Source organism: Grosmannia clavigera (assembly GCF_000143105.1).
Source record: "Grosmannia clavigera kw1407 unplaced genomic scaffold GCSC_113, whole genome shotgun sequence".
NCBI classification, from domain to species: domain Eukaryota; kingdom Fungi; phylum Ascomycota; class Sordariomycetes; order Ophiostomatales; family Ophiostomataceae; genus Leptographium; species Leptographium clavigerum.
This window is the reverse complement of record NW_014040831.1, coordinates 706,580-725,065: the sequence shown is the minus strand read 5'-3', so window position 1 is coordinate 725,065 and position 18,486 is coordinate 706,580. Positions and strand designations below refer to the sequence as shown.

Sequence of the window (18,486 nt, the reverse complement as noted above, 5' to 3'; positions counted from 1 at the left end):
CAAGTATCTGAGGATGTATTCAGCAGACCGCCCGCCGGTCGTGCTTGCCTGCATTGTTTAACATTGAATTTGCTCTTTCCCCTTGGAGATCAGTCGTAAAGTAAGCTGTAGCCAACTTTAACCAGACAAAGCAAGACTACCTGGCGAACCTCGACCAGATCAGACGTTTCAACCATCCAAGATTACGACGACGACACTCAGACAGCCCTGAGAGCACATCGAACGAGTGTCATGATCTGGATGAGAGCTACAATCGATCTAAACACCAAACGGTCTGTTCACATATGCCTTGAAGTCACCAGTGGTCTCAGGGTGGTCTACGTCCACATCCCAGCGGTCGGGAATCTTGAGGCCGGCGTCCAGATGGTACTTGTTTTGCAGCAGGGAGATGCCGTCACGGTAGAGCCATGGGTCGTTGGTGCGGCGCTGCCAGTCCTCGAGGCAGTCGCGCAGGTCCTTGAGAACGTCAGCATAGGCGGGGTCCTTGGCCAGATCCCTGACCTCGGCCGGGTCAGACTCGAGATCGAAGAGCTGCTCCGGCGGACGGAAGAAGTAGTCTCGCAGCGGGCGCTGGCCGATCATCTTGGGGCTTGTCTCGGCGTTGCGGACATCTTCCCAGGTGAGGGAGCCATAGATGTCGCTGGAAAAGGGAAAGTCGAGGCGCCAGGCAATGTTGCGGTGGTACTTGAAGCGGCGGGTACGGATATAGCGTGTTGGCCAGTAGTTGGTGGCCTCGTGGAATGTGTGCGAGCCCAAGACGTGGTCCCAGGCCGAGAGGGGCTCGGTGGCACCGAGAATGGGGAGGAACGAACGACCGGAACGCTCATTTTTCTCGGTCAGGGCGGCGGCACCGATGGTCCAGTCGAGGATGGTGGGCAGCACGTCGACAAACGAGACCAGATTCGGGTTGACCGAGCCGGGCAGGCCGGGATGGCGGACGATGAGCGGCAGACGGATGCCAGCGTCAAAGAGCGTGGTCTTGGAGTTGAGAAAGGGCGGGCCGTTGTCGCTGATGAAGATGACGAGCGTGTCCTGGGCGAGGCCGGCCTGCTCGAGCTCGAGCAGGACGTGACCGACGCCCTGGTCGAGGCGGCTAATAGCCTCAGAGTACGAGGCCAGCTCGGTACGCACGCCCGGCGAATCAGTGAGAAAGTTGGGCACAACGACGTCCTCAGGACGATACGTGGCCTTTTGGATGCGGTCGTCGACGGGCTCCTCATTGCCGAAGCCGGCACGAGTGTGGGAGCGGTGGGGGTCGTGGAAGGCCACGGTCAGCCAAAAGGGTCGACTGGTGGCCTTGGCAGCAGCAAAGACGTCGGCGGCGCGGTCAGCGCTCCAGAAGACATCGCGGGTCAGGCTTTCAGCGCGGTGTTCCCACGGATAGGCCGAATCGGGGCCGACGTGGACCTTGCCGACAATGGCGGTCAGGTAGCCGTGGCGGGCTAGAACGGCAGGGCCGGTGTCGACATGGTCAAAGGTCATGAAGTGATGCTTGCCACTCTGCAGGCCGTACTGGCCATTCTGGTGGGTATGCATGCCGGTGTAGATGGTGGAGCGGCTGCCGCTGCACGAGGCAGTGCTGGCAAAGGCATTGTCGAAGCGGACAGCGTCAACGGCGAGGCGGTCAATGTGCGGCGTCTTGGTGTAGGGACAGCCATAGCAGCCGAGCTGCTTGCCTAGGTCGTCGGCAACGAGTAGGAGGACGTTGGGCATGGTGAAGGGAGGGGGGTGAGAGAGCTTCATGCACAAGCACAAAGTACGCAGCAGGACTACGGCGTACGAAAGCTATATTGAACTATTTTATGTATTCTGGCTATGAAAAAGTACGATTTTGAGACTTCACATTGTGCTCCGTATCTTGGGCTACAATACGATAGCTACAGAACGAGATCACGGCGAGAAGCAGGGAAATGACGCAAACTCAAGTTGCAGGCATTGGACGGTTCGCAACTTTAGCTGGGATGTCGTCAGAGGCAGACAGGGGTACTCCATATAAGTCGCGACCGGTGATTGGCTGGGTGCCTAACGTCGGTTACAGCCGATGGAGCTGGCTGCCAAACGACGACCCAAAGGAGCATGCTCCGGCTGGTAGGTACGAACACGACTGAACGATTGGTGGATTATCTTGTCGATAGCTACACACGATCTTGCGCTATACACATAGGTCGGCTAACTGTCAAAGTGAAAGTCCAGGCGCTTGTTTCCAAGATGCTCGTTCTGCTCGAGGTATGCGGCTCTCTCGGCAGATGTCATCTTGTCCCAGATGGCACTCTTCTGGCGGTTGCGAAAGCGGTAGTAGAGCTTGGCTAGAACGTAGGCAACAATAGTGGCTGCATTGATGGCAATGAGTTCTTTGTTGCCGCGGTGGTAGAGTGGCTTGTCATTGGTGCGGTAGATGTTGGAGGAGGCGATGCCGGACAGCTGGATGGTGATGTTATAGAGGGCAGCACCGACGGCGCGGGTGCGGACGGAGTTGCTAAGGCGCGAGGTCCAGGAGACGTGGGCGGCGTGCATGGAGGGCCAGCCGAGAAGGACGAAAGTGAGGGCGTACTGGCCCCAGGGATGGTGATGGAGGAACTCACCACAGCGGTACTGGACAATGAGCAGGGGGAGAGTCCAGAGCTGGGAGAAGACGCCGATGGTGCAGATCTCGCGGAAGAACTCGGTCAACCAGGAGATCCAGAGCAGGTTGATGGAGGCGAAGACGGTGACGGGGATGCCGAGTAGGGTAACCTCAAAGGTGTTGAAGCGCTTAAGGGCCTTGAGCGAGAGGGTGAGATAGGCCTTGGGCGGAGCGGTAGGAATCTCAAAGAGCATGCCGATGGCGTAGATGGGCCAGAGGTCGTAGTCGGCCAGACTGCGGGCGAGCATGCGCAGCGTGATGGGTTCGCGGTTGTGCATGCCGCCTTTGCTGGGGTCATCGCGAAGGACACGGTTGACGAGGATGGTTTCTTCGCGGTCCGAGTAGTAGCCGTCCGGGTTCCAGCGCGTACGGGTCTCACAGGGGCCAGGTACGAGGAAGAGGAAGCTGAGGAAGCCGATGGTGATGGTGATGAGGGCCTCGATCAAAAAGAGCCAGCGCCAACCAGCACGACCGTGGACGCCGCGTAGATGGAGGGCACCGTAGGCAATGAAGGAGGCGACCACGCCGGACATGCTGTCGACAAACCAGAAGAGCGCCAGCCGGAAGGGCATCTCGCTGGCGGTGTAAAAGTAGGACAGATATAAGACGGCATCGGGGATGAAGCCGCCCATGAAGAGGCCGATGAGAAAACGGCAGGCGAAAAAAGCACCACGCGAATGCATGAAGAACTGGCCGCCCGAAGCCAGGCTCCAGACGATGATCTGCACCGGGATCCAGCGGTCGACGCCGAGCCATTTGCCGACCATCTGCGACGGGATCTCGGCCACGAGGAAGCCGATCCGGTACATGTTGAGCGCCGTGTTGTAGTCGTCTGTCGTGGCGCCGATGTCGTCCAAAAGGTTGTCTGCCACCGCGTTCGACAGGTTGCCACGGTCCAGGTTGAGCGCAAAGAACATGATCAGGATCCACGACAGCACCAGCCAGTCCGTCTTGCGCCGCACCCGCCGCTCCTCGCGCACCGTCCAGCGCGCTCCCACGTCGAACCGGTGCAGGTTCTCGTAGTCGGCATGCGGCTGGTAGAACGGCGCCAAAGTCGGGTCGTCGTACACGCTGCGCACCGTCGCCACGGCGTCCAGGTCGATCGGACTTCGCTGTCGCCGGAAGAGGCTCAGCAGGCCTTGTGATGGCGCCGCGTCCTCGGGCTCGGCCAGGTCGTCCACCGAGACGTCCGGCCTTTTTGTGTCTGCGCTCATGATGGAGCTGGAAATGCTTAGGAATAGTTTTTCCGTGAGATGCGTAGGTGGTTCCTTCCTGGAACGCTTTGTCTCGAACGCTCCTTCCTTGTCGCTGGTCCTCTGGAAATCTCTCTCGCTACGAAACTCAAGTTTTTATAAACACAACGATCACACTAGATAAGGCATCAGACAATACACAGACATGGTACAGAGACTACTGACATCCGCCGCCGTCTCGCTGCCAGTTGGCCCATCTGCGATGCGCTACCGACCACTCGGGAAAGTGCCCCGGTTTCGTGATCTGCACTGTTGGTGATGCCATAGTTCGACAGGGGCAGGCCCACCAACAGAGACTTTCGCTACTAATAGCGACTCGTGCTCGCCAACTCTTGCGTCATGGCCTCGCAATTTTTTTACGTCGCATCAGGCACCATGCAGTCCGACCAAAAGATAACCGTTGCCGCTCGTTGGCTCCGTGGACAGCCCACCGCGGCTACTGGCCTTGATGTTGGCACCACCTTCGGCCTGCCCTGGCCACGTGGCGATTGTCCTTCCTCTGCTATCTTTTCCTGTCACGACGATGCCGGTGCTTCGGTACCGCTGCAGTCATGGTTGACGGCCTTTTGGCCTGACGGCTCCATCAAGTGGACGGCGCACGCCATTGTTGTCTCTGGCTCGGACGCCTATCACGTCGTCGCCAGACCCAATCGGGCGGACCAGAAGAATGAGACCAGCCAGACAGACAGGGCTATACGCGTGAGCGAGGCTGATACTGCCATCATCGTCGACACGGGGAAGATCAGCGTCGAGTTTGCCAAGTCGGGCGGACATGTCGTCAAGAGCATCACCGCGGCCAATGGAACTGTCATCGGAAGTGATGGTCACCTGGTCCTGCTGTCATCCAGCGACGATGTCGGACAAGACGGCAGTTTCCAGACCGTCAAGTCGACTCAGTCGTTGTCGAGCAGGACGGCCCGGTTCGTGTTGTCTTGGCTGTACGGGGAAAGCACGAGGCAGTGGGCACGGTGGATGGAGATGGCACCCCCTGGCTGCCCTTTCTCCTTCGCTTTTACCTCTATGCCGGCTCCGAGGCCGTGAGGATTGTACACACCATCGTCTATGACGGCTCGCCCACGACGGCCATCCGCGGACTCGGACTGCGCATTCACGTGCCTCTTGCCGCTACACAGCTGCACAACCGCCACGTCCGTCTGGCTGGCGTCGGCGGGGGCGTCCTGTCCGAGGCTATTCACGGTTTGACCGGGCTGTGGCGGGATCCAGGTGTTGAAGTGCGCAAGGCCCAGCACGAGGGCAGGCCTGTGTCGATGCCGGATGCCGTCCCTCCCGACTTCTCGGCCCTCCATCGCTGGGTCCCGGCCTGGAACGACTACTCGCTCGTCCAGCTTTCACCCGATGGTTTTAACGCCCGCAAGCGCACAAAGGCCGGCCAGAGCTGGGTGAAGATTTCCGGAGGCACACGGGCGGGCGGCCTGGCCTTTCTCGGGTCTGCGCACACTGGCGGTCTCGCCGTCGGCCTCGCCAATTTCTGGGAGCGCTACCCGACAGGAATTGACGTTTCTGATGCTGCCGCCGATGCCACTGCAGCCGCATCCTCTATCACCCTCTGGCTCTATAGCCCGGCAGCTCCTCCGATGGACCTGCGGCCATATCACGATGGTCTCGGCCAGGCCGGCTTTGACGACCAGCTCGATGCCCTCCGGATCACGTACGAAGACTGGGAGCCCGGCCTGGGGTCGGCCCACGGCATCGCACGCACCAACGAGATAATCCTCGTCGGCCTCGACCACACGCCGGCAGCCCGTGAGACTGCCCAGCTGGTCGATCTCATCCGAAATCCGCCGCTGCTGGTAGCCTCGTCCGAGCATATCTATCAGACTGCCGCTCTAGGTCGCTATTGGAAGCCGTTTTCGACCTTGTCCACTGCGTCCAACTCGACCACCCTCCACCGCCTCGATCTCCTCTTCCAATTCTACCACGACCAGATCGAACAGCGCCGCTGGTATGGCTTCTGGGACCACGGCGACATCATGCATACCTACGACGGCGACCGCCACGGTTGGCGCTACGACGTCGGCGGCTATGCCTGGGACAACTCGGAGCTCTCGCCCGACCTCTGGCTGTGGCTCTTCTTTCTCTGCACCGGCCGTGCCGATAGTATTCCGTTGCGCCGAGGCCCTGACCCGCCACACGAGTGAGGTTGACGCCTACCATCTCGGGCCCTTCCGCGGCCTCGGCTCCCGTCACGGCGTCCAGCACTGGAGTGACAGCTGCAAGCAGGCCCGGGTGTCCAATGCTCTGTACCGCCGCATATTTTACTATCTGACCGCCGACGAGCGTGTCGGCGACCTGCTGGACGAGGTTCTGGACGCCGAGTCGGCCTTTTTGGTCTTGGACCCCTACCGCAAGGTTCGGCCTGATCGTGGCACCTATCGGCCGCAGCCCGACACCATCTCCATCTCGCTCGGCACTGACTGGTCTGCCATTGCGGCCGCCTGGCTCATTGCTTGGGAGCGCCGTGGCCCGACTGCCAATGCGTTTCGGAATAAGCTCTTTCGCAGCATGCGTGGCATTGCCCGGCTGCCCAATGGCTTTGTTGCCGGCTTTGCCCTCTACAACCCCTGCACTGGCGACATCAGCCCCGACAGCGCCCGGGGCCCCGTCAACGTTTCTCATCTCTCGGCCATGTTTGGTCTTGTCGAGCTGTGTGCCGAGCTGGCTTATCTGACCGATGAGACCGATTCAGTCGATCAGCCGGTCGATCCCTCCGAGCCGTCCGAGCCGTCCGAACCGGCCGAGCAGCGGTCCTTTTACCAGGCTTGGCTCGACTACTGCCGTTTCTACAACGCCCCCGCAGACGAGCAACTTGACCGATATGGCTCCACCTTTCCTAATTTGCAGCTGCGCCAAGGCCACTCACGCCTCACCGCTTATGCTGCCGCCCGTTTCGCCTCTCCGGACCTGGCAGCCCGTGCCCGTCGCGAGTTTGCCACCGGCGACGGCTACGACCAGACCACACCCTGGACCGTCCGACCGGTCGATGCTTGCGAGAACTTCACGCCCGCATACGAGGCCCCTTGGGTGTCCACCAATATTACCGCCCTCTACGGCCTGGCTGCCATCCAAAACATGGCCTGGCTGGCTGATGAGTAGTGCGATCATCACGTTTGTCTTCATGTGTTGTCGGGTTATATATGTGCCGCTGAGCATTGTGACAGCCAATCAGAAGTGCCAGACGGAGGATTTTGTGTTTCAGGCCCGCCGTCACCCCTGTTCCGTGCCACCCTTGCAGAAATAGCGTGGCAAACCGGAGTAGACGAGGGCCGAATGCTACGGAATTGTTGTGATTTGGTGGGGTCCACCCTGGCTCGCGATGCGGTCAATTTCAGCACGATGTGCCGTTAGCACAGAGCTGAGCCCAATATGACTCCGTACCACTAGTCCGTCTGTGTGTTTACGGTGTAATAAATTGAGGCTACGCGTGCACCATGGGACCGGACTGATAATGGGAATTCAACAATGCGATGCGGCCACATCGGTCTGCAGATTCTTCTCGAGGGTAGAAACGGTATCAACAGAAATGCATGTCAAATACAGCAGATGCACAGGAGAGGGCGCAGATCGGGCCTTACAGAATTATTGTGGACCGGATATTCCCGTTTATTCCCTATCTGGACTTGGTTAGGCCCGCGTTGTATGCTCGCCTTTACGTCCGGGATATCACGTGAACGCTACCCGATCTACCCCCCGCTTCCTAGCAACACGACAGACGGGAGGTCGTCGCAATCAACAGACCCACTCTTCGGCCTTGACAAGGGGGAAGCAGCGGCGGCCATCTGGTAGAAAAACAGCGCGACGCCCTGTTTCGGTCGCTTTTGGTTTGACCGTCCTTTGCATCCGATCGTACGACAGACTGAGAACTAGCGAAATGGACGCAGCGAAAAGTGAACAGCGCCCGGCCTCGTCGTTGTCGTCATCATCTGCAGCATCGGATCCATTGTCCAAGAAGGAGAGCCGTCAAGGAAGGCCGAGCTATGCAGGATCTGACCGGAACCACCTGCGAGGCCAGTCGACGCGGTCGGCGACTGATCGGACCAGCCTGGCGATCCATGGCGAGCCGGACCACGACTATGAGCAGATTGGGGCCATTACGGCCGGCCATGAACTCGATGTCGAGCTGGAGAATGTACGTGGAACGCTGCAGCGAACAGCGGAACACCAGATAGCTAACACTTGACAATACAGGCCTACGACAGACAGGTGCTCGAGCGGATCGAGAGCCGCAGCAGCGTGGCGTACAGGCTGACGCAAGCGCTCAGCGCAGTCAGCCGGGCGGACAAGCAGACGACCGAGAAGGATGGCCAGAAGACCAAATGGGCCGAGACGCTGCCGCTATCCGACCTTGACGACGGCGTCGTTGGCTGGGAGTCCGACGAGGACCCTATGCATCCGTGGAACTTTGACCCGACCAAGAAGTGGGTGCTGGTGGCCTGCGTCTCGGGCGTGACCTTCTTGACGACCTTTACATCCTCGATCCTGTCGCCTGCCGTCGCCACTGTCGACCGCCAGTTTGGCAACACCAGCACCATCATCTCTTCGCTCGTCGTCAGCGTCTATCTGCTCGGCTACGTGCTCGGGCCGCTCTTCATCGCTCCGCTGTCCGAGATCTACGGCCGCCTGCCCGTCCTGTTGACGGCTAACGTCATGTTCTGCTGCTGGCTGCTCGGCTGCGCCCTGGCCCCTAATATGTCCGCCCTGATCGTCTTCCGCTTCCTTACCGGCGTTGGGGGTGCCGGCTGCATGGTGCGTCGCTTTTTGTGTGACGTTTTACTTCTTTCTTCACCATACTAACTATCCAGACTCTTGGTGGAAGCATTATGGGTGACCTCTTCCGCGCCGAACAGAGAGGCCTCGCTATGGGCATTTGGAACCTAGGACCACTAGTCGGTAGGTTTTGTTTACCGTCTGCTGCTGCTACTACTACTACTACTAGTACAAGTGTCGCTAACCCTGCAGGCCCAACCATCGGTCCTCTTACCGGCGGCTTCATCGTCGAGAACATTGGCTGGCGCTGGGACTTTTGGATCTGCCTGATCGTCGCCGTTGCCTTTATCGGCACATTACAGATATTCAATGTCGAGACTAACGCGCGTGTTATCATGCAGCGCAAGGTCGACCGCCTAAGCAAAGAGCTAAACCGCAGCGACCTGCGCAGCTGCTACAGTAATGGGGCGGTCCTTAGTGGTTCTCGCATCCTGTTCAATAGCCTGGTGCGTCCGGTCAAGATGCTGTTCCTGTCGCCGATGATCTTGTCTCTGTCGATGTACATCGCCTTTGTATACGGGGTCATGTACCTGCTCTTCACCACCATCCCGGGCGTGTTCGAGGTCACGTACGGCTTCAATGTCGGCCTAACCGGCCTCGTCTATCTTGCCCTCGGGATCAGTAACGTCGTCGGCTGGCTTGTTGTGGCCATCTACTCGGACAAATCGGTCATCAGCCTGACCAAGGCCAACGGCGGCAAGTTTGAGCCCGAGATGCGCCTGGCCATCACCCCCTTCTTTGGCCTCTGCCTGCCCATCACCTTTTTCTGGTACGGCTGGACGGCCCAGTACAAGGTCCACTGGATGTCACCCATCATGAGCCTGATGCCTTTTGGCTTCGGAATGATGGGCCTCTTCCTCCCCATCACGACCTATCTAGTGGATGCATACCCAATGTACGCCGCCTCGGCTCTGGCGGCCAATGTTGTGGCGCGAAGCCTCGTTGGTGCCATGCTTCCCCTGGCCGGCCCGACCCTGTACGCCAATCTCAACTACGGCTGGGGCAACTCGGTGCTGGGCTTTATCTCCATCGCCATGGTCCCCGTGCCGCTGCTGATCACCAAGTTTGGCAAGCGGATGAGGACGTCGCAGAAGTTCCAGCTGTAGTGGCTGGGCATTTTAGAGCGCAGGAATGCACAAGCACGCCGGTGGGCGCGAACAAGTGAGCCTCGTCTGGCAGAGACGAAGGCCGCCATGCATACGGTCCATATACGAAGACAAGACGTACGAGGTACGGAAGATACGAAGCATGAGAAGAATTGGAAGTGCCTGGGACGGCACATAGGCATGACGGCCATGCTATCGGGGTAGCTGGCCGGGGCGTCTCCGTTGATTGATATTGTGCCTTTTAGAACAGGGATTGTACACGGTTTAAAGATGGGTCGACAAGATTGTATGTAATATGCCTACGAGGAAAGGATTAATGTCACAGGAGAACCAAGCGCGTATGGGTACTTACATAGATAATTTAATTTTTAGATACCATATTTCTATTTTCTCGAATGAATGTATAAAAACAGTATTATTATCTGATAGCGAAGGAATGGGTCCTTCGATCCTGCTCATGAGCTTGGTGGAAGGGAAAAGAAGCACGAAAGCTATGACGTTAAAGCGGGGCGAATCGTAAGATGAGCCAATCACATTTCAAAAGAAGCAAGCATCTATGATTGGTCAATCACATACGCGGGGAGCTTCCTCCGTGAAGCCCCTGGAACTCACCCTGGCCAACGGGAGATTTGTTCCCGATCTCCGAAGGCTACTTCGTACGCCGTACAGGACGGCCACACTTTCGGCAGCTTTCCCCAACGTCCGTCCCATCTTCTAACACCCACTAATGGCCAAGATCTCCGGTCGGCCTACGAAAAGCGTCCGGTCGGTTAAGACTTTTAGCGTACCAGAGATAAGGCCTAGGGCCATGTTGCTGAGTGGAGGCCACGTCGCCAAGACGGGAAGAAGCACCGCACCGTGTCCATTTCCTACCTGCACTGTAGGCCCAGAAAGACAACTATCTTGATCGCAATACGAACGGAATCTGTTAACGGGTAGACAAACACCATTCCAAGAGTTTTATTTTGCAGAAACAACACCAGCAGAAACACCTCGTGTCTTCGTCTAGCTAGTTAGATCATGGCTTCAGTTGCAGCAGCTGATCGGACAGTCTCGCCGACGGAGCTGCGACACTCCTTCTCCTTGGCCATGTCGAAGATCTACCAGGACGAAGTACCTCTCTATTCCGACTTGCTCCGCCTCGTCTTCTCTGTGAATGCGACTGTCCTCAGTACCCAGCCATTAATCAGCGAGAAGATGCAGGCAACCAACCAGCTAGACAGGCTCCATTACGAACGCCATGGAGCCATACGTCTCGGAACGGCTGAAGAGCTGGCCCTCATGGCACGTTTCTTTGCCCTGATGGGAATGGAGCCAGTCGGATATTACGACCTGGCCCAACCGCCGGCCAATCTGCCCATTCACGCTACATGCTTCTGCTGTCTGGACTTGGAATCGCTGCTGCTGAACCCCTTCCGCATGTTCGTCTCGCTACTGCGACCAGAGCTGATCTCGTCACCCACTCTCCGAAGTAAGGCGCTATCCATTCTATCGCGGCGGAAAATATTCTCATCCCGCGCTCTGGAGCTCATGGTCTCTGCCGAGAGCCGGGGTGGATTACTCGAGAGCCAGGCCGAGGAGTTCGTTCACGAGGGCCTGAAGCCATTTCGGTGGAGTGGAAAAGCCACGGTCTCGCAGGAGGAATACAGGGAGCTGCAAGAAGAGAGTCCGCTTCTTGCCGATATCGTTGGCTTTCCTGGGCCACACATCAACCACCTCACCCCGCGGACGCTGGACATTGACGCAGTGCAAAGGGGCATGGAAGAGAACCACATCCCGATGAAAGATCTAATCGAGGGACCGCCAGCCCGAAAGTGCGACATTCTCCTCCGGCAGACCAGCTTCCAAGCGCTAGAAGAGAAGGTGTACTTTCCAGTTGTACATACGGCCAATGGCGATACCGTTGACATGGTGTTGGGCAGCCACACAGCTCGATTTGGCGAGATCGAGCAGCGGGGAGCTGCACTGACCGCCAAGGGCCGGCAGCTATATGACTCGTGCGTGACCAAGGCCTGGATGCAGAATGTCACGGCTGCCGACACGCAAGCGTATGGGCAGATATTCGAGCCAATCCCAGACTCTTGGGAAGAGTTAAGGACACAAAAACTCGCATACTTTCGGTACTATCCAGTTGTGGGCGCAACAAAATCGGCATCAGATGGGGGACGGACTATTGAGAATCTTGTCCAGCAAGGGAAGGTCGCCTATGAGCCACTAACATACGAGGAATTTTTGCCCTTGAGTGCAGCCGGGATCTTCCAGAGTAATCTGAAAAGGAAAGGCTCGTCAGGCAGTGAGGATTCCGCCTCGACGGTGGACGACGGCGGAATAGAGACGCTGCAGATGGCCCTAGGAAAGGCAATTATAGACGAATTTGGGACTTATAAAAAGCTGCAGGATGAGAGCCTGACGATCTGCGGGGAGCTATTCGGAGCCAGCAGTATTTAGATGAGCGTTGATAGGCACCTTGCCTAAGCTAGAGCATTAATTGAATAGGCCAAGGAAAGGAACGACCTAAGAGGAATGGACAGCTAGATGGAACGATTATATCCTTTCCTGGCATAGACAACTGCATTGTAAATAGAAATAACTAGACCACAATGTTCCTTAGACCAGACCTCAAGGTAAATATACTCAGAGTCCCGTTTAAATCCTTGCGAGTTTCTCAAGCTCCAGAAAAGTGTCATTACAACATGTTTTATCCGACCGTCTCTAGTTGTTTATGGAACGATAGCTCTCGCTTCGTCTGACCCGTTCTGTATGACGATTATGATTGTGGGCTTTATAATTTAAGTAGACAAAGCTATGCCTCGGTTCGAATATTTCTTATGTTTATTCGTTTTACCGCCGCCTTTTGAGGGGCTATGTCCCAAATATTAACACCCCCCCTAAGGGAATGCAACTAACCTCGGTTCGAAGAGAGAGTGTGTCAGATGCAAAAACGAATACAACTCTGGTATGGTTACTTTTCATGTTTGAGTTTAGCGGAATCTCTGGCAGCTGCAACTGTCGTCTCTTATCGCTTTCTCTTCGCCTGTGTCAACACCATATAGAAAGTTCCACGACTTGAAGCTAACCAAGGACTTTGACGCACCATATACTAGATAAAAAATTATATCAGAATGGCCTCTGTCCTATCTCTACGTGGAACAGCAGATGGGTTTGCTGGTTGTCATCCATTAGGGCCTGCATGACATTGACGAGAAAAGCCTCCACCTCCTGGGTAGTCCATTTGAGCTCACGCGTAAAGGGCCTCAGCGAGATGCCCTGCAGGCCGTCGTAGATCATGCTGCAGTTGTAGAGTCCAATGGCCTTGAGCCGCTGGTTGTGCGGCCACGTGCCCAAGGGGACCTCATGGCATGCTTCATATCCTCGCGCTCCTGCTCGGGCTCATCGTTAGGGAAGTTGTAGCGGCCCTCCTGAAAATTGTGGTAGCGCCGGCTGTTCTCAAAGGCGTAGTCACGCACACTACTCGAGAGATTGGTGCCAGCAGTCGACACCCTATCCGACCCGAAGCCCTCGTTATCGCTCTCGCTACCTGCCGCGCCCGGTTTGCTGTCGTTGTCGCCGTTATCTGCAATGCCCGTCTCTATGGCGCTGGCGTACTCTTTGGGCGGCGAGACCTGGTCTTTCGCCAGTCCTTTAGAGGGGCTAGCGGAAGCTGGTTCTGCTGGCGCAGTGATACCCGACACGTCAGCCATCGTCGGCCGAAATGTGGTGATGCAGTGTGATTTGGATTTGTATAAAATCGGCAATTAGCGGGTATGCACGGACAAGGACATAAGTGACCGCTAGTCCCCATTCGGTCGCTACCTTTCGACAAAAATGATGAAGCGGCGCCAAACTCAATAGAGAATAGGGATTAGTCAGGCAGGTGGCTAAAACGGGATCTAGCACTAGACTCCACCCTCAACTCGTAGCCATACCTTTTCAGCTTTACTTCACAGTTCACAATGACTTGTAACCTAGAGTTTTCAGTAGCATGCAGGCTGGACGCTGCCGGGAAAGTTGCACGCATGGCAGTAGTCTTTGGTTGTTGATGAGCGTGGCAAGCGGAAGCAGAATGGGATCATGTACTCCGTACCTTGTCTGATTTCCTATACATCATCTCAGCCCCCCAAGCATTCCCGAAAGGGCCGCGCTCACAGGGACAACTCCCAGACGCTGGATGCAGGCCAGGGGGAAGTGCACGTACAAATTATTTACTGGGGACAATCATAAGCTGTGATATTGTGATAGTACTCTTCTATCTCAATTCGAGGCCGCCATACTCTCCCGTATGCCAACGCTGCCGCTTGCCCGTGGCACATGATTAAATTCATTACCGGAACTTCCGTTCCCTTTGCCAGCTTGAGTGGTCGCCAGTTCCTCCTCTTCTTCATCCGGGTGGTACTCGTCTGAGGGTTCCAGACTCTTGCCGTAGCCACCACCACCAGGGGTGTGGATGATGATACGATCGCCCGGATTCATCGGCACGGTCGCCTTGCCTCCGAGGCTGATCGTGCGCGGTGGCGCTGTCTTATCGCGGGGGTCGTGTCGAACCCACAAGTTGAGCCCACGACCGCCCTCCCCGCCACCAGCCATGCCATACGGTGGGATGACGCGGCGCTCTGAGAGGATGCTGACCTGCAGCGGACGTCGCACCTCTATCTCGCGAACGCATCCGTCACCACCATGATGCCGGCCGCGACCACCGCTGCCAGGACGGATGCCGAAGCGGTGCAGAAGCACGGGATAGCGCTTTTCGAAGACCTCGGGGTCTGTGATGCGCGTGTTGGTGATGTTGGTGTGCACACCCGACTGGCCATCCCACGAGGGACCCGCCCCAGCACCACCGGCAATGGTTTCATAGTAGCCGAAGCCTTGGACGATCTCGCCCGTTTCCTCGTCGGTACCGCCGTAGCCAAAGGTCAGGTTATTGCACGTGCCCTGGCTGGCGCCGCAGACGCGGAAAGCTTTCAGAATCAGGTCGACAATGCGCTGCGAGGTCTCCACGTTGGAGCCAACCGTGGCGGCCTCGAGACTGGGCGACAGAAGCGTATTCGGCGGGCAGACTACCTCGATGGGGGCCAGGCAGCCCTGGTTGAGCGGGATGTCGGATGAGATCATGCACCGCAGGCAGTAGATGATGCCCGAATACATGACGGCAGAAGGTGTATTCTAAGAATATGTGTGAGGGTTGCCGTGGCTTAAGGAAGCCAGGAATGGGACTGGAAAGACTTACCAGATTGTTAAAGGCCTCTGGCCCGGTCCCAGTGAAGTCGAACTTGGCCGAGCCCTTTTTGGCATCGATGGTGACGGTTAAGGCCAACGGCGTCCCATCGTCCATCCAGTCAACGGCCTTGAGCTTGTGGCCGCGAAAGCGGACGCTCAGCTGCTTGAGCATGCCCCGGACGGCCTCTTCGGCATTGCGCTGGATGGCCTCCATGTAGAATTGCACGACCGGCCAGGTGTACTGTTTTGCCAGTTCTTGGATCAGGAAAATGCCGCGGTTGTTGGCCGCCACCGACGCCTTGAGATCCGCAATGTTGTCGCGCAGGGTCCGGGTACCGCTGCAGCCTGGGTGCTGGGCTGGCTTCACCGACAGCTCCTCGATCAGGCCGGCCTCATCGAAGACGCCGTTTTTGACCATCTTGAAGGACTCGATTGCTGCGCCCTCCTGCCACAGCTCTGTCGAGTTGGGCGGCATGGAGCCGGCCAAGATGCCACCAATGTCTGCGTGGTGGCCGCGGTTGGCCACAAAGAACATGATCTCTGTCGGATTCTCGTTCGAGTCAAAGACCGGAGTGATGACCGTCAAGTCGGGAAGATGAGTGCCCCCAGCGCAGGGATGGTTGGACAGGATCACATCACCTGGACGCAGTCCGTCTTTGCCATAATGGTCGGCCTGGTACCGGATGCCGGTGCTCATGGAACCCAGGTGGCCCGGGATGTGAGGCGCATTCGCAACCAGGCCGCCGTTGGCAGAAAATACGGCACAAGAATAGTCGAGGCGTTCTTTGATGTTTGTCGAAATCGACGTCTTCTGCAGAGTTCGGCCCATCTAGGAAAGAGTCAGTATCACGTGCTGGCGAGCTCGTCCCTTCCCTCTTTGTCCCTGATTAACCAGCGTTCGTATCTTCCTCTTTTCGGCTCCTTTTTTCTTACCTGTTCTGCAACCGACATCAAACGATGGCCAAAGACCGACAGCTTGATTGGGTCGACATCGTTGGTCAATGCCGAGTCCTCCACCTTTAGGGCGAGGTCGATGACTAAATGCTCATCGAGCACGATAGCCTCGCTCGCCGCATCGAGGATGATGGTCTGCGTGGCATCAAAGATGACAGCGGGACCCTTGACCTTGTGACCCTTTTCGAGGTTGGTGAGATGCAAGATCGGTGCATCAACCCAGCCGTCTTCAAAGTACATGCGCTGACACTTGGCAGCCGACACATTGATATACGGCATCGCCTGAACATCGCGGAGAGCCTCAAATGGGTTGGATACAGGGAGCTCCATGGCCTTGCCAACGCTGCGAACACGAACATCGTCTACGAGAATATCTCGCTGCTGAGTGAAGCCGAACTCGCGCTGGTGGCGCGCCACAAAACCGGCCGCATAATCCGACTTGGCCGAGTCGTCCACAGGCTCCGGCCGGGCAATCATCAGGGCTGTGTCGCTGCCGCGATAGCGCATGTTGAGGAAACGCTCATGCACGACCCGATGGGAAGGGATTCCCTGTGCGGCCAGCTGTTCCGTCGCCTGCACCTCGAGCGACAAGAAGCGCTTCTCGAGACGTTCGGCGGTGCCGTCAGCATTGCAAACGACCGCCTCCGGTTCCTGCTTTTCGACAACGATATCGGCCAGCGCCATTCCAAAGGCCGACAAGATGCTCGACAGGCGGTGGATGAGCACACGCTTTATGCCGAGATCGCGGGCAATGGCCACGGCATGTTGGCCACCGGCACCACCGAAGCAGGCGAGGTTGTGGACTGATGCCTCGAAGCCGCGACCCTCGCTCAGGCTGCGGATCGGACGCGACATTGTGGCGTTGGCTACCTGGATGAAGCCCATGGCTATCTGCTCAGGCGTGAGTTTGTCGTCGCCATGCTTCTCCTGATTGACCAGCTCGGTCAGGGCCAAGAACTTCTCCTTGACCGTCTCGACGTCCAGCTTGCGCGGAAAGTACATTGGCAGAATGCGGCCTAGGAAGCAATTGGCATCTGTTATCGTCAGTGGGCCATTGTTTCCGTAGCAGGCAGGCCCGGGAAAGGCACCGGCTGAGTCTGGCCCGACCTTGAACAGGCCGTTGCTCCAGACCAAGATGGAGCCACCACCGGCAGCAACAGTGTTGACATCCAGCTGCGGGCACTGAATAGGGATCTCGGCAATGGTCGTTTCGAAGACATGCTCCAGTGCACCGCCATAGCGAGAGACGTCGGTGCTGGTGCCACCCATGTCGAAGCCGAGGACAGGCGTGCCATCGTTTGCATCGAAGCATGTCTTGGCATATCCGATAACGCCACCAGCTGGACCAGAGAGGATGGCCCGCAGACCGGTGAATTCCTTGTACTGCACCAGTCCGCCGTGAGACTGGGATAGCAGCAGCTTGTGGCCGTTCGCATCCTCCAGCCCGCCTTTGAAGCCCTTGCGGAAACTGTCAAGGTAGTTTTGCGTTATCGGCGAGAGATACGCATCGGCAGTGGCGGACTGTGCACGCGGTACCAGGTTGATCATGCTCTGCAGCTGCGAAGACAGTGATACCTTGAAGCCAAGCGCCCGGGCAATATCGCCAACGAGAATCTCGTGGTCTGGGTGGTTGTACGAGTGCATTAGCGCAACCGCAACACTGCGGTAGCCATCTTCCCACAGCTTCTTGAGATCGCCCCGGATGGCTTCTGGGTCGGGTTTCTTCAAACGGCGCAGGACTTCTCCGTTTGTTCCATAAAACAGCTCTGGGTCATTTGCCACATTACCCACAATCGGAGACGGGTCTTCGGATGCACCCTCGACAGTGATGCGCTCGTCCACCTCGACGACACACTCGAACAGCTTGTCGAGTTTGCGGACGGCCAAGTCGAAAAGCTTTGGCCGGGCTTGGTTGCCAATGAGCAGAAGGTCACCGAAGCCCTTGGTGATCAGCAGGGCCACTCGTTCGCCCTTTCGTTCGAGGAGGGCATTGGTGGCAACAGTGGTGCCCATGCGAATACTTTCAACGTGCGTCAGGTCCAGCGGAGTGCCCTTGGGGATCTCGGCGCCGGTGGCAGTCTCCAAGATGCGCCGGATGCCTTCAGTCGGTGCGTCATCGTACTCGTCGGGGCAAACTGATAGCAGCTTGAAGACGAGATCATCCTTCCTGCCAGGAATTCGAGCCCAGCTGGCAACATCATTAGTTCCAGGTAAAAGTTAGAGGAGAACGATATAAACCATACAAGTCGCAAAATGTCCCTCCCCGATCAATGGCAATTCGAACACCCTCGTCTGTTGCGGACGGCATATTGTCTGTGTTTAGATGAAAAGAACAGGGATATGCCGTTTGTGCCTTGTGCTTCAGGCCATGCATCCCTGTTCGTGATGCGTTGTGCTCATCGACAGTTATAAGCCGCCGCTATATCGTATGATTGGCAAGATCGGCAAGGCCCGGCCGAGATCTTCGGCAGAATCAAGCGAAATGCCGATGCGCTATCTGCCCCTCGAATTTCTACATGTACTTCGTACCACACCGCCGATCCGAGATAAG

The 18,486-nt window shown here is 57.2% G+C and overlaps 7 protein-coding genes across 7 annotated transcripts; 3 read left to right on the top strand and 4 right to left on the bottom strand.

Annotated features, from left to right (window-relative positions):
* Positions 1–258: 258 nt before the first annotated feature.
* CMQ_3766 (n-sulfoglucosamine sulfohydrolase) lies at positions 259–1,713 on the bottom strand (the record flags this gene model as incomplete). Its single annotated transcript, XM_014319704.1, has 1 exon — positions 259–1,713. The coding sequence occupies one exon, from the start codon at positions 1,711–1,713 to the stop codon at positions 259–261; it is 1,455 nt and encodes a 484-aa protein (XP_014175179.1).
* Positions 1,714–2,169: 456 nt separating this feature from the next.
* On the bottom strand, positions 2,170–3,837 carry CMQ_3894 (major facilitator superfamily transporter; the record flags this gene model as incomplete). Its single annotated transcript, XM_014319832.1, has 1 exon — positions 2,170–3,837. One exon carries the CDS (start codon positions 3,835–3,837, stop codon positions 2,170–2,172), a length of 1,668 nt encoding a protein of 555 aa, XP_014175307.1.
* A 414-nt stretch (positions 3,838–4,251) lies between these two features.
* CMQ_3939 (uncharacterized protein) lies at positions 4,252–6,990 on the top strand (the record flags this gene model as incomplete). The annotated part of the gene is made up of 3 exons (XM_014319877.1): positions 4,252–4,758; positions 4,827–6,031; positions 6,108–6,990. The coding sequence occupies 3 exons, from the start codon at positions 4,252–4,254 to the stop codon at positions 6,988–6,990; spliced, it is 2,595 nt and encodes an 864-aa protein (XP_014175352.1).
* Positions 6,991–7,765: 775 nt separating this feature from the next.
* Positions 7,766–9,767, top strand: CMQ_3339 (major facilitator superfamily transporter multidrug resistance; the record flags this gene model as incomplete). The annotated part of the gene is made up of 4 exons (XM_014319277.1): positions 7,766–8,023; positions 8,083–8,640; positions 8,697–8,784; positions 8,854–9,767. The coding sequence occupies 4 exons, from the start codon at positions 7,766–7,768 to the stop codon at positions 9,765–9,767; spliced, it is 1,818 nt and encodes a 605-aa protein (XP_014174752.1).
* Positions 9,768–10,787: 1,020 nt separating this feature from the next.
* CMQ_4040 (uncharacterized protein) lies at positions 10,788–12,215 on the top strand (the record flags this gene model as incomplete). The annotated part of the gene is made up of 1 exon (XM_014319978.1): positions 10,788–12,215. The coding sequence occupies one exon, from the start codon at positions 10,788–10,790 to the stop codon at positions 12,213–12,215; it is 1,428 nt and encodes a 475-aa protein (XP_014175453.1).
* A 669-nt stretch (positions 12,216–12,884) lies between these two features.
* On the bottom strand, positions 12,885–13,468 carry CMQ_3697 (uncharacterized protein; the record flags this gene model as incomplete). The annotated part of the gene is made up of 2 exons (XM_014319635.1): positions 12,885–13,056; positions 13,119–13,468. 2 exons carry the CDS (start codon positions 13,466–13,468, stop codon positions 12,885–12,887), a joined length of 522 nt encoding a protein of 173 aa, XP_014175110.1.
* Positions 13,469–14,018: 550 nt separating this feature from the next.
* CMQ_3693 (hydantoinase) lies at positions 14,019–18,243 on the bottom strand (the record flags this gene model as incomplete). Its single annotated transcript, XM_014319631.1, has 4 exons — positions 14,019–14,927; positions 14,992–15,810; positions 15,915–18,123; positions 18,179–18,243. 4 exons carry the CDS (start codon positions 18,241–18,243, stop codon positions 14,019–14,021), a joined length of 4,002 nt encoding a protein of 1,333 aa, XP_014175106.1.
* Positions 18,244–18,486: the final 243 nt, after the last annotated feature.